Raw genomic sequence first — 15,609 nt, 5'->3', positions numbered from 1 at the left:
GTTCATTCTATATCCTATATCAGACTGTAGTATTTTTAGTATTATTTTCAATATTATTTATTTAAATAAAAGTACAATTTTAGGTGAGAATTGATAATTAAATTTATGAATAAGTTAAATGAATTTTAAGCAATAAAAAGAAAAGATATTTATATATTTTTATTGATATTTTTATATTTCAAATTTTATAACTTTATTAGGGAAAAAATTTTACTATTGGCTATACATTTGAAAACTTAACGTTTTTGTATTACATTTCTCTATACATTATTTCTATATTTAAAATATAATTGTAATATTTATAATAAATATGAAACGAAAAACGAATAATGTTATAAAAGAAATATTTTACAATGTTCAATTTAATAAAACTTGTCATCAAAGTAATATTAAAAAATTGACAAAATGTTATGAAGAGGTAAATTTATAGGTTTTAAGTCAAATTCTTTTTAAATAATTATTATGATATTTATTTATATATTTATTATATATTTATTATAAACAAAATTTCAATATAATTATTTTGATGTTGAATTGTTAATTATTCTTTTTTATTTTAGAATAATATATCAGATTTTTGGGATTCCTTCATATCTTGCTTTAGAATTCCACTTACTATTCCACAGCGACATTTACGAGTTGAAAATACTTTAGAATTTATTGCTAAATTTGCCGCTAGTTTATATTCATCTACAAATGATGATGAATCTGAACAATCTTTATGTCCTTTTCTTATTAAGTTATTTGATTTTGTTTTAACAAATCATTGTGCAAAAAATCCAGGAGTGAGATTTCGTATTTGTCACTTTTTAAATATGTTATTAAACTCTATGGGTGATCAAGCTTTTATAGATGATGCTCTTTGTGATAAAATTACTGTTTCTATGATGGATCGCTTATTGGATAAATCAACAAAAGTTAGAGCTCAAGCAATATTTGCTCTACATAGACTTCAAGATCCTACAGATGACCAATGTCCTGTTATAAAAATGTATATATTTCATGCAACCAAAGATCCAAAAGCTATGGTTCGCAGAGCAGCATTAATGAGTATGGCAAAAAATCAACGTACTCTGCAAGTAGCATTGAGAAGGACTAGAGATGTGGATGAGATTGTTCGTAAAATGGCATATGATTTCATTAGTAAAGTAACAGTAAGATCTTTGACTATCACACAGAGAGATCAATTGCTAAATGATGGTTTAAAAGATAGATCTGAAATAGTTAAAAACACTGTTCAAAATGTTTTATTACCTGCTTGGTTAAGACATTATAATGGTGACTTTATTGGTTTAATAAGAGCTCTTGATGCTGAAATTGGTACAGATGTGTCTGTTTTAGCTTTAGATGTTTTATTTAAGTAAGCATTTAATATATTATATATGAAATATGTACAATCATAAATATATTGATTTATTTTAATATTATATATTAATATTTATATCAGATATATAATATTAGAATGAAAATATGTAAATAATTAATTTTTCACATAATATTTAATCTTTTTTTTAATTAGGAATACTCCATTAAATACATTAATAGAACAATTACCAACAGATAAAGAAACCAAATTAATTCCAATAAATAAATTGACTAGTGAAACTGTATTATATTGGAAATGCTTAATAAAGCATTTGCAACATGAATCTTTTACAGAAGAATTGGAAGAAGTTTTACCAGAGTTATCAACATTTTGCAATTATATTTCTGATTTCCTTACAACAATATCATCAAGAGAAAATGAAATGTGGGTAAATCATATGCAGAAATTCATTCTATTACAATTATTTGAAATATCAACAACATATGATTTATGTGATGAAGTTGGTAGAAAAAAATTGAATGAATTAATTTGTAATACATTAATGAGCAATAATTGGACAGAAAAATTAATTGAATGCATAGTAACACACTTACAAAAAATTATACCTGATGTGAATAGTAGATTGGATATTTTAGCTAACATAATCAGTGAAATTAGATTACCTTTAAAAGAAACTATAATTACACAAGTTTCAGAAGAACAACAACATCAAATTAATTTACAAGTAAGTTCATATTCTTCAAAATATTTAAATACATCATACAAATATAAAAAAATATAACAATTATACTATTTAATAAAAATATTTTTTAGAGAGCAAAGCTTAAAATAAAGATGTTGGAATTGAAAGAAGAAGAATATCAAGCTATACAAGATAAACAATATTTGAAAGCAGATAGCTTAAAAAATGAAATAATCTCATTGACTAAGGAAATAGAAAAATTATCAGAACAAAATCAAGTAACAACTATAATTAATGAAGAAATGAAAGAAAAAAGTGATTCTAAAACAATGATAAAATGTTTAACTATAATATGTACAATGATGCAATCTGTAACTACGATAACACCAACACTTAGAAGTCTTATGCAAATAGCACTTGATAGTTTAGATGTAAATATTTCTAATTTAAAATATAAATTTCATTAATTTTAAATATGTTCATTTAAGAATAATATTTTCAGCATCCAGATGATGCAGTACATATATTGGCAATAAAAGCAGTCTCTATTTGTTGTATATTGGATAAAGAATTAGCTAAACAACATATTATGATGTTATTTTTACAATTTTCTTTGGAACAAGAAAATCCAGATATTTGGATTGTTGCTTTGAAAGGAATTTTTGATCTCTTATTGTTGCATGGCCTTGAATATTTTGATATTTCAGAAAAAACAAATGAGATCTCACTTGATAAAACTGAAAAGTCTCGCACTAAATTATTTACAGATACTGATAAAGAAGTTTCTTTATCATTAGGCATGTCAGAAGCAGAAAAAGGCAATTACTGTTTTATTAAAATCTTAGCAGGATTATTAGATAATGAAGTATGTATATATATTATATATATATATATATAAATTAATATTCTTATTTTAAAAAAATAACAAATGTTTTTAAAAACAGAATCAAGGATTAAGAACAATTGCTGCTGAAGGTCTTTGTAAGTTGTTACTTAATCGACGAATCAGTGGTTCAAGTTTATTGTCACGATTAATAATTTTATGTTATAATCCTGTAAATGATAGTGATTTTTATCTCCGACAATGTTTGACGGGTTTTTTTGATAATTTTATCACACTCGTTGATGCCCAAACATCATTAGAAGAAACATATTTACCAACCTTACAGATTTTATGTAATGCGCCAGAAATTAGTCCTTTACATGAAATTGATCCTTATGAAGTATCTAGATTTATAATAAATTTGACTAGAGTTGGAATTCATAAACCTGATGCAGAAAATTATTGTGTGCACAATAATCTTGTTTTTAATATGCTCGCAGAAGTGTTAAATCCATCCAGCAAAATTCATTGTGAAGTTCTTCTTAGATCTTTAAGTGATTTGCATTTAGAATTAGATGATACATTGGAAAAAAATTTACAACAAGCTATTAAGAAAGTAACGAAAATGGTAAATATCGCATTTATAATTTACTAATAATCATATATATTAAATTGTATATAAATTTGTTTGTATTTTTTTTAGGTAAAACAGGATAAGCGATTATTAAAATATATTGAACTTTTTAAAAAAAAATTAAATACTCCTGATACTTGTAATGTATCAGAGAATGAAGATACTGAAATTGACGAATGATCAATTATTCAGAATATCTCATTTAATTCTGTCACTTTTAATTATTTGTGCAAATACAAAAAAAATTTATAAAAAAATATTTGAGAAAAAAATTATCATGTTTCATATATTAATCATTTCTTATTATATAATCAAAAATATGATAAAATGAAACATAATTAAAGATATTGTAAATATATACAAATTTTTTTGACAAAGATCGCGATTATTTTATTTTTGTATTTCATTTTTCTTAAATTCTATTGTTTCAATCACTAACTTTTCAATCATCTATAAAATTTTAATTCAATTATTTCAAAGTTTTGATATAATAATTATTGCATGTGTTTTGACTTCACATTTATAATAAATAAAAACATTGGTCATTCCATAAAAAAAAAAAAACATATGTTCGCAAAATCTCGTAAAATATAATCTTAAGATGATTTATATTACTTAATGCAGATCTACAATGTTTTCTCTGAAGAATAATTTTCTCTTCGGATATCTTTTTTTAATTAATTAAGAGTGACAGAATTAAGTGAAATACTTGTATATTATATTATTTTATTTTGTTATTCCTCAAGTACATAGAGTGAAGCATTTATATATAAATAATTTGTATATATAAATAATGAAGATAATTAAGTTGACAATTTCATATATTATATTATATTTAAATATCTATAAATTTATTAAATCCGTTTTTTAATAAAAATATAATTTTACAAAGAATTTTAATTTCCCGGCATTATTTTTAAATATTTTACATAGATGGTAGACTAGTTTGTAGATATTAAACGCAGACTAAATATAAAATAGATTAATTTTCCAATGAATTTATTACATAGTTATTATTTTCATAATTCATATACAATTTTATCGATTCAAAATAGCGTCATAATCGAGAAATGTAAAAAAATCTTATTTAAAAATACTCAAGAGATGGCGTTAATCCTCAATTTTTATTTTCTTACTATTTTTTCTTTTTATTTATATATATTCTATCTATAATATTATAGAAATGACATTGATTTCATTGAATTTAAATAAAATTTGTTTATAATATTTAATTGTTGCATCATTTTTTAAAAAAATATTAGAATTTTTCACATTATCATACCGACAATAAAGTGAATTATTTAAATCGTGACTACGATATCTTAAGATGTAAAATCTATATTATATTTTATCTATGCTTTAAAAGAGCTAATCAATTTTCCAAACTCTAAAAGTCTAATTATTGTATCATATAATTAATTTTGAAAGTATGGAGAAATTTGAAAAACCACAGATAATTTGTCATATTGAGAAATCTGTAAATTATTCATTATTTGACGCAAAATGGATTCCGTGTAGCACAAAGTTTGTAGTTATGGGCTCGCGTCCTCGTGGTAGTGGCATTATACAAATTTATGAAGTTTCTAGTGGTGAATTGAATCTTATTAAAGATATTGAAAGATCACAACCAATAAAATGTGGAACTTTTAAAGCATCTAGTTTAAGAGACAGATATTTAGCAACTGGTGATTTCCAGGTATCATTTATGATTTATGATTTTCATAAAAAATGTAATATATAAACAATATAATTCCAAAAAATGAAAAAATGAAATTACATAAATAAGATTAATAATTCATTATTCCTACATACAGAAAACTTAAAGTTACCTTTATTAGGGTAAATTGAATATCTACAATTTAGAAGATCCTTCAATACCAATTTACACTGTCTGTGCTCACAAAGAAATTATAAACAGTATTGATGGTGTAGCTGGACAAAGTATTGGATGTGGTGCACCAGAAATAGTAACTGGCTCTAGAGATGGAGGAGTTAAAGTTTGGGATCCTAGATTGAAAGGTCGGCCAGTTGCTGTAATGGAACCTAAAGAAGGTGAAACTCGTAGAGATTGCTGGGCAGTTACATTTGGAAATTCATATAATTCTGAAGAAAGAGTAGTAGCTGCAGGATATGATAATGGAGATATAAAAATGTTTGATTTAAAAGCAATGGCACTTTTATGGGAAAGTAATCTCAAAAATGGAGTTTGTAGTATTGAATTTGATAGAAAAGATATTCCAATGAATAAATTAGTAGCTACTACATTAGAATCAAAGTTTTATTTATTTGATTTAAAGACTCAACATCCTAAAAAAGGATTTTCTTATTTAACTGAAAAGGTAAGATTAAAGTATAATATTTATCTAATGTAATTATATTGCATATTATATATATATAAATAATATATATTATATATTATATATATATTATTTTAGGCTCATAATTCAACAGTATGGTTGGTTAGACATTTACCACAAAATCGTGAAATATTTGTTACTTGTGGTGGAGGAGGAAATCTTTGCTTATGGAAATAGTAATTATAAATTTCATATTTATTTTTATCTTTAATTTTTATGATTTTTTTCATTGCTGAATTGTTTTAGTAATTATCCGGAAAAACGAAAAATAGTAGATAAAGATGGTATAGATCAAGGAGTTGTTGGCAATTTGACACTTTTACAAAACATTACAGTTTCATCACAACCTGTTAGTTCTTTAGACTGGAGTCCAGACAAACAAGGATTAGCTGTTTGTACTGCATTTGATCAGTGTTTAAGGGTGATTATCACTACGAAACTTAATACTTTTTAAGAAAATAAATAGAATAAATTCATTTTAATATTTAATACAAAAAGGATATTATTTATTCATTTTCATTACATACATTGTGCTATTTATATTATTGAATGTAAATCTTTCATATTATATTGAAACAAATTCCATTGTAAATAAATATTAATTTAATTTAATTTAAAATGAATTGTTTGCTAAGTTATCGACTGTTTGAAATATGTTACAAATTTTTATTATATGATGGCGACACTTGTTTGCACCTATTGATTTTTATCGCAGCCAGCTTAGTATACGTATATTGCGCAATTTCGCAATTCGAACGGTCAGATAAAAGCGCATTATATGTTATTGGGCCAATCTATTTAGGATCAAACCCTTATTAAATGGCAGCCATCTTGTAATACAATGTGTTATGCAATATCAAACCGCCATATTGAAGATCGAGACCCACGCCAAGTGCACTTATGCCACATTGTTTGAGCCAGCCTTTGCCAGTTCGCATTCAGCCGTACAAGGTCAGGAATCCCGCGAGTTTAATTACATAAATTAGCTCTTGGCTGTTCCCCCTTTTGCAACGACGTGTCACCATTATACATTTTTTTTGTCTCTCCCTCTTATATTCACTGAAGCTGTACGCGTTCTAATTGGATCACATATTTAGTCTTGGCTCCGTGTTCTCCAAAATGGCGTCTTTTTATATGAACAGCAACAAAACGAAATTAAATTTTTCTTCATTGTCGAATAATTTTTGTATTTCATAAATTTATTGGAAATTTTTTAATTAAATTAATTTGAATTCTAATTTTTATTTTTATATTATTATTATAAAAAATATTTCTATTATAAATTAATCTAAATATTTTTTGTTTTCTAAAAATTTAATAAATAATTAGCAATTATCTTAATTAATCATTTTTTAATTTCTATAATTTTTATTACATGAAAAATAGGATAAATAGAAATTTCACAGATGGAAGATTATTTTTACATGAAAAAAATATCTTTATTATATAGTATAATTAATTTTAAAAATACTTTATTTATATATCTAAGAATCCCAATGGCAGTGACAATATTTAATAAAATATTCATGAACTGAAAAATATGATGTGATCATGAAATGATCAACTAATTAGCAAACATTCTTCTTACATAAATACTGTTCTAGATCAAATGCACATACAATATATTTTTGCGCACGCATATCAATCATTAATATTTTTTTGATCAGTTCAATTATCTTTATCTTATATTTAAAATAATTTCTCATGAAAAAAGAGTATATTTAAAATACATATTTTCTAAGTTATAATTGTAGCATATAACAAAGTTATAACTAAGTTATAACAAATGTAACATAGTTAGAACGCTAATTTTTTCATGAGTAAGTACATATGTTGATCTATCTCGAAACCGTGTAGGTTGTTTGCATCACCCTGTAACCTCATCAGCAATCCTCCAAAGGATACGTAGGCAGATCTGCAACAGAGGAAAAAAACAGTAAATGTAAGTCATCACTTAATATGAATCACCAAATTAAAAATATGGATATATTTATTTAAAATACTAAATTTTCATCTGATTTTAATTTCCTAATCACCGGGAGAATACTGATGTAATATTGGGGGTGGGGGAGGAGGAATATATATATATTTCATATAATAGATAATCCAAGATAAATTTGAAAAATTATTTAAAATAAAAGTTAACTAACTCTCAAAATTTTATACACTAATTTAATAATTACAAAGTATTGATTTATCTATGTTTCCATTACTCCATGATCAATACTATTTAAAACCTTTTCAATTATGGCCGCGGACCCTACGATCGTCATAATTGCAGTGCCGATAGCGGTCGTATATACAATGTAGCCACACAACCAGCTAACAACACTGCCAACATGCCAATCGCAAAAAAAATTCTTCCAAGGAATCCATCCCTTTCGTCAAGCATTCCCTCCACATGCTGCTCCACGGTGAATTCGATGAATAGAAATACAGCTTCTTTCTGGTGCTAAATTTATAAACTAAGCATCTACTGATATGTCTTTAAATATTTTATATGATTATAACGAGATAAATGATGTAAATAATAATGAAAAGTGATAAAAAAATACATCAATTGAATATTTTATAATGTAAAACAATAAAAGAGACGTAACGAATCCTAACCTTAATAATATTATATAATCATTTTTTATTCATCTTTAAAATTTTTGAATATATTTTAATTATTTTAAACAAAGATTTTTTTTTATTGAAATAAAATCTTGTATGTTCATAGAGCAAGATACATTTTTATAATTAAGCATTTTCCAATAACAATAAGTTTTATTTTTATACAGATTTAATTACTATTATGATAATAAATACTTTTGAATATTTTGAAAAATATATGAAAATGTAATTATTTAAAAAACTGTTTATCAAAATTACTTGTACAAGAAATTAATTACAAGAAAATATAAAAATATAATAGAAATAAAATGATTATTTACTAATACACAATAAATAGATTATTTATGTTTTATCTTAAAAAAGTGATATATATCCGTAAGTGATTTGTAAATATTTAAACAAGCGGAAACATTTACACACATGTTTAGGAAGTTGCGCTGTTATCGATTGACCTTGCTCCCAAATTTCTGACCATCCACAGTAAGAGCTGATTATTTTTAACCGAAGTATTCTCAGTTTTGCCCCCACCTATTCATTCTCTCTCTCTTCTCGTCACTACTCATTCAATTAAGTATCTCTATATTAAACTTCTCAGATATTGGCTAACTTACATATTCTCAAAGTGACATTGGTAATGAAATATATTTTTCAATAATCATTCACAAGTTATTATTTTACAAATATTCAATTTTATGAAGCAAGATATTATTTATATCGATTTTTATAATATTACATTATTTCAAGTTCTTTTTTTAAAAAATATGATATACTAAATGATAATCATCAAATATATAATATATATAAATATTAATTGCAATAAAAAAATGTTACGTTTCTTTAAATGTTTTACATTTTTACTTTTTAAATTTTTAACACCGTGTAACAAACATTAAGAGTACTACCGAAAATTTAAATATGAATATATAAAAACAAACTATTTTTAAGAAAAATCATATAATTTACATAAATATATATATATATATATATATATATATATATATATATGTTTATATATATGCATTTTGAGACAGCATATGAAATATATTTCACGAATAAGTTTCGTTTTTAATTTTGAAAGAAAAAAGAATATGAAAAAAAATTTCTATCAATTCTGGAATAATTAATGAAAATAAATAACATTTTGGGAAACAATATTTTTGAAAGGTGATGGAATGAAATGAATGATGAAAAAGATGCAGCACAGCACATGATTTTTATTGTCATTATAATTACAATGAGTAGTGATAAAAAAAGATGACAATTCATGACAACAATGGAAGTTTTACATTTTAATTTATATAACAAATTTTTATATATAAATTTTTCATAAAATCTTTTACTAATATATTCATATATATTCATATATATATTCTTTAAACTAGATATTAACGGATAAAATTTGTCTAAGATTTAATTTAAAAAAGATTATAATATATATTGTGAAAATTTAGATCCAAATCGTCATGAATGTCAACTGGCTTCATCTATAATGATGAAATCTTAAGTAGAATCCTATATTCATATTCAGACAAGTTTCTTCTAAAACTTTCCTATAGATAATTATATATAATGTGAACAATAAATTAAAAACTACGTAAATACATAAATAAGTTATAATTACATAAATATAATAAATATTATTTTTGAACGCGATTGATAATAAAAAATATTTTCAAGTGGAAACACATCTTATATAATGTAACAATAAAAATGTGTCAAATAAAAGGGCTAGAACGAAACAGGTCGAATATATCGTACATATAAATATTGTGTTTATGAAAACGAGAGATGGATACAAGTAATAATGAAAAAAAATGAGAACAAAAAAAAACAAGTCGACTGCGAAAAACAACTATTACTGATACTCTCTTATTTATACATCGATTCTTTTATTTAACTATTCCAAGAACACGAGTTTGTTTACATTATACACAATTATACAAAAAATACTAAGAAACTGTGCAACAAAAGAAAGTCTTGTTGACTTTTCGTGAGAAGTTGATGAAATTCTTTTTCCAGTAAACACGTCGGAAATTTATTGCGACACAAGCGCCACGGCGATCAAAACAGGTTTCCCATATCTCATATGTATGTCTGTATTGCGTGTAGTTCATGGTATTATGTCGCATGAACGTAATTATTACGGAATCTGTATTAACCATGAACTCGACAATACCTATTGTACTATGCAAAAATATTTTTACTGTTTAAATTCAAATTGATGGTATGTTTTTGATTTTCTCTATTTTTTTATTTTAAATGTCAATTTCAATAAAATTTAAATAAGATTTAATAAGATTAAATAAGATTGTCATAAGATTTAAGTTGCATACTTAAAGATTTTGTTCTTTTTTTATTATAATAAAATTTTTTTCTGAAAGATTTTTATTTATTTTATTTTATATAGATAAGATTTTATTATTTATTATTTCTATATAGATATATAGATATATATTCATAATTATGGAATATATGTTTCATAGGATTTCAAAAAATATACAACAATATAATTTCTTTATACTCTGAAATTATTAGATTTATGAAATATAAAATTCCAAATCAAATTACATATATAAATATTCTTTTTGATAGAATGAAATGGAAACTGTATACAAGTTTACCTGATCTTGTATAAAATAATTTAGTCATTTTTATTCATTTAACCTCACTTGTAATTTTGTAATCTGTAGTAGTCTATAAGATCTTGTTATATATGTGATCTTCCACCAAGAAAGAAACTAAATTATGCGTATATAATACATATATGTATATTATATATGTACATGTCATGGTTTCTTTAACAAATGTTCTATATTCTAGTTTTAAGTTATAAATTTCACAATCTCATTCTACATTCCAATTTTAACCAGTTGCTACACGCATAGAGACATACAAACACGCTCGCATTCGATGCGTGCACTCTGGCACACGATGTGCGTCGTTAAATCAGGGAATTTCAATTCTGAATTATTACTCGATTGATTTCTATTATTAGAAATATGTAACATATCTTCTTTTCTATTTCAATGTATTCTACTTTTTTTACAACTTATAATAATCCAAGTTTTCGATACATTTTTATTTAGCTTAAAAAAAAAAGTTTGATCATACAAATAAGTATATTACAATATATCACCTTGTAGACTGATATATAAATATTTTTTCAATATTAAAATATATTATTTGCTCTAAACAAATCTTATCATTCAAAAAAATCAATCATTATCAGTTAACAAGATGTTATATCAAATTAAAATATTGATAGTTTAATGATAGGCGAGAGATAAAAGATTAACAATCTCAATAAAAGTACTATAATATTTTTTAATGATTCATTACGATGTACAAATAACATTTTTCCAAATATGATTGTAAAAGGTACTTGATCATTAATTTTTTTTTTATTTAAATTTTTTGTAAATTCATTCAACAGATAAATTGTATTATAAAATCGAACTTCAATGTGTAATGTAAAACGTTATGCGATACCGGAACAGAACACGATATACTTTGCAAGTAACCTAATCCCATCGTCTTTCTTCACATATCCAATTGTTTCCTGATCTCGTCTTCGCGAGAATGTGACGTAACGTAATATTGTATCTCGGCAATGTTTTCAATGACACTGCATCGGCGACAAGTGGACTTTTAGCTGGGATGATACAGAAACGAGGATAGAGATGCGAATTTACAAATACACGCAATCTTCACCCTCGTTGTTCATCGCGATACACAATGAAGTTATCCTACAAAACATTCCCCCCCTCCTTTCATTTATTGTAAAAATCATCGGTCACGTAACATATCCGAATTTGAAAGTTTGATATATTTTGTACAATTTCTATTTTTTAATACGATAAACATTAAACAATTCGAGAAATTATGATTTAAAAATACAAAAGAATCTTTTTAAGAAATTACATTTTAATAATGATATTTAATCCTTCGAGCCATAAATAATTCAATATGAAGATCAGAAATTCAGCAAAAAAAAAGAATATGATATTATGGTTTCTCTTCGAGAATAATATAAAATATAGTTCGAAGAATTAAATATAAAATTATTATTTGCAATTCCCTTTTTAAAGAAAGCAATCCGGTGAAAAGGAATGTTGATTATTTTACGTATATACGTATATATGTACATATAACCGAAATTTTTCTTTTTTTTTCTTTAATTATATATCGCACCGCCGAAAAGCAGCAGCTTGGTGACCGTTACTCTGGTGGCGGTGACAGGAGAGATGTCGTACCAGATAGTGCATTTACAGTATTCAGGGCCCGTGTAAACGCGCATCTGGCACGAGCCCCAACTGCCCTGTAATCTCATATTGGCTCGCTTCCGTTAGCTCTCTCGATCGTGCTCTCTCGTTTGTCTTTATTTTTTTTCCCTTTCTATCTTTCGCTCGTGTTGTCATCTCCTTCGTTGTTCTTTTTTTTCTACTTTTATTTTTCATGATCTGCTTTATTTAACTTCTTTACACGCTGGAATATTTATTGTCTTTTAAAAGGAAGAATTTCCTTGAAAATCTATTATGGAAACCGTCGTTTTCTATCCGATTTATTCGATTACATTTCGAACATTACACTTTATTAGATTTAAAATTTGTTTTTTTATTCATAGGATTATACACGAGGATATTTTTTTAAATCTGATTTTTTATTCGCGCCTATAATTCGATTATGTTATTAACAAATCATGAGACATCGCGCCACTTCCTTCTCATTAATTTAACACTCAACGGAAGTACTTTTCTACTTCGTGGAAAATGTGATCGGTCTGACATTGGAGAAAAAGAAAGAAACACGCCAAGCCCATAGGCAAATTGCTTTCCGACTAGCAACTAGACTATTCACTCTCATTGGTTTTATTCCCGTCATGTTAAAGGACAATAGGAAAGGATGAAACAAAAGAACGTTCATTTTCATGTTACCAGTTTCAATGGTTCTAACACGCTAATAGTTTGGATTAATTAATTCTCATCATACAAACTAAATTTTCGGTTCATTTTCCTTTTTTTTTTTTGCAGGAAAAAAAAGAATGATATTTTTCGACGTTATTACAGATTTTTTTATATTAATATATTATATTCCATTTTTTCTTTTAATGAAAAGATTTAAGTATAATCTTTTGAATAAAAATTTTAAACAAAATATTGACAATTATTAACGTGGAATAATTTTTAATTTAATATTGATAGTTCAATAAAAAAGGGTTATGCGAAGAACTGCCTATCTAATGTCAGCTGATACTACTTTCCGCCGTTAAAGAGTCAAATGAAGAGAAGAGACGTCGCTAATAATAGACTGTCCCCGGTGCCGCGACGTCCTGGCGTCGGGACGCACTCATTACGGTTAATATAACATTTTTAAACTAATAATTAAAATTAATGTTTTCTTTTTCTTTTAAAATTAACAAATTCTTGATTACTCACATAAATATCTGAAGCATAAGTATCAAATAAAAATTATATTCGTTTATCATAATTCTTAAATTGAACATGAAATGAAAACTGATTTATTAAAAAAATTCTTTGTTTTATATGTATGGATTACGTCACATGACGTCACACAAAAATGAAATGTTATTCACATAGAAGAATTATATTCGCGTTTTGTTTTTTTTTAATTTTTTAAATTATCCGAGGATTTCAATTAAATTTCATATCTTTTAACGATTAATATTTAAAATTTATTTTAATTAATAATTAATTATTTGTAAATTTATTTACTAATAGTACTATTTGCAAGAGATTTAATTTAAAATGTTTACGTCACATATTTATCCACGAATTAAAATCTTAAATATCGTAAATCTTAAATGTCGTTTACGAAGAAAAATACGTGTAATATAGTCGATTACACAAGACTCGTAAAAGTTCTTGAACGACACCGATGCTACCGAGAGACTAGTTACGTGATGATGCATTTAAGAGTGCAATAATGGCACAAGAAGCGGACACGTTATTGCACAATCATGTTCGCGGCTTAGACCTTCGGTAATATTGACCGAACACTACTGAAACCTTGCGTGCCATTTCTATTACGAATTCTTTTTTTCGTTTTTTCTATTATAATATAAATAGATCATCTCTTTAGTATTGTGAAAAATGAGAAAAAATCATAACTGTCTTATAAAATAATTTTTGAGATTTCATTAATCCAATTATAAAATTATGAATGAAATTTTGTCAGAAATATTCATAATATTCTCGTAAAATTGATAAAAATAATGAATCACAAATTTAAGATTATTACTATTAACTTTTGGTATACGTATCTTTAATTTACCGATAGAGTAATATAATAATGATTCATGGCGTGTATTTAATTAATCTGTCATATTACACAACATAACGAATTGTATTTAAAAATGATCGATTTGTTGAAAAACACTAAAGGATCCCATGTTATTTGAATGCGCCACCACGCAACATTATCGACGAAACAATTGTAATTCACATGCGTTACGCAATCATGCCGAACACGGCTGAAAATATTCACTGGTTGCTTAAGGATTACATTTTGATGAATAAACTATCGAATCAATTATAGTTTACAATTCACTTTGGATTATATAATCAAAAGATCGACCATGAACGGTTAAAGATAAACTTGAGACGCGTGAACCGAACCGAAAAACAAGCGTAGTTGTGTTTGTGACACACTGTCTCATCGAGCACTACCGCCAATGGGCAACTGCAACTCATGTTCCGTATTGCATAGAATACGATCAAGATTTTAATGTTACACAATTATGACCTTGAAGAATCTAATCTGTGTTCAAGAATTCGACAAAATCAATTCGGAATTTGAGCTTTTCCTTGCTGGCCAAGCTTTGTATATTTATACGAAAAATTATTACGCGAATGTATTTCGAACGTTACTATTAACTTGTGCACAGTCCGATACATAAGACGACAGCGACACCTCGACTACAAGCGGGAACAACATTCACATTCGAGATATCCAATCGACTGAAAGATGAAATCTTATGATCGTTTCCAATATTAAGTAATCCTCATAAATATATTTGTTTGGTCAATCATATGAATAATTATTGGAAAGAAATATTTTCCATAGATATTTAAAAAATCCCGATCAAAAAATCCACTCTAAACGAAAAGAATCTTTAAAAAAAAAAGAATATTTATGTAAATCAAATTGATG

The 15,609-nt window shown here is 25.6% G+C and overlaps 3 protein-coding genes across 11 annotated transcripts in view; 2 read left to right on the top strand and 1 right to left on the bottom strand.

Annotated features, from left to right (window-relative positions):
* The first annotated feature begins 222 nt into the window (after positions 1-222).
* Positions 223-3,727, top strand: LOC107997590 (condensin complex subunit 3). The gene is made up of 7 exons (XM_017056288.3): positions 223-418; positions 561-1,360; positions 1,520-2,051; positions 2,141-2,440; positions 2,512-2,874; positions 2,954-3,460; positions 3,536-3,727. The coding sequence occupies exons 1-7, from the start codon at positions 311-313 to the stop codon at positions 3,644-3,646; spliced, it is 2,721 nt and encodes a 906-aa protein (XP_016911777.1). The 5' UTR covers positions 223-310; the 3' UTR covers positions 3,647-3,727.
* Positions 3,728-4,809: 1,082 nt separating this feature from the next.
* Positions 4,810-6,442, top strand: LOC107997588 (dynein axonemal assembly factor 10). The gene is made up of 4 exons (XM_017056285.3): positions 4,810-5,162; positions 5,305-5,805; positions 5,902-5,999; positions 6,070-6,442. Exons 1-4 carry the CDS (start codon positions 4,896-4,898, stop codon positions 6,275-6,277), a joined length of 1,074 nt encoding a protein of 357 aa, XP_016911774.1. The 5' UTR covers positions 4,810-4,895; the 3' UTR covers positions 6,278-6,442.
* Positions 6,443-7,237: 795 nt separating this feature from the next.
* The window catches only part of LOC107997579 (DNA-directed RNA polymerases I, II, and III subunit RPABC3), a 59,345-nt gene continuing 50,973 nt past the window's right edge, over positions 7,238-15,609 (bottom strand). For all 9 annotated transcript variants that reach the window (XM_017056269.3, XM_062074774.1, XM_017056272.3 and 6 more), the window contains one exon: positions 7,238-7,738. In XM_017056269.3, coding sequence (XP_016911758.1) covers positions 7,621-7,738 — 118 coding nt within the window. In that variant the 3' untranslated portion in view covers positions 7,238-7,620. The remainder of the gene's footprint in view (positions 7,739-15,609) is intronic.

This window comes from Apis cerana, linkage group LG5 (assembly GCF_029169275.1).
Source record: "Apis cerana isolate GH-2021 linkage group LG5, AcerK_1.0, whole genome shotgun sequence".
Taxonomy (NCBI): Eukaryota; Metazoa; Arthropoda; class Insecta; order Hymenoptera; family Apidae; genus Apis; species Apis cerana.
Note: the sequence above shows the minus strand (reverse complement) of the source record. Positions and strands in the feature narration are given on the sequence as shown.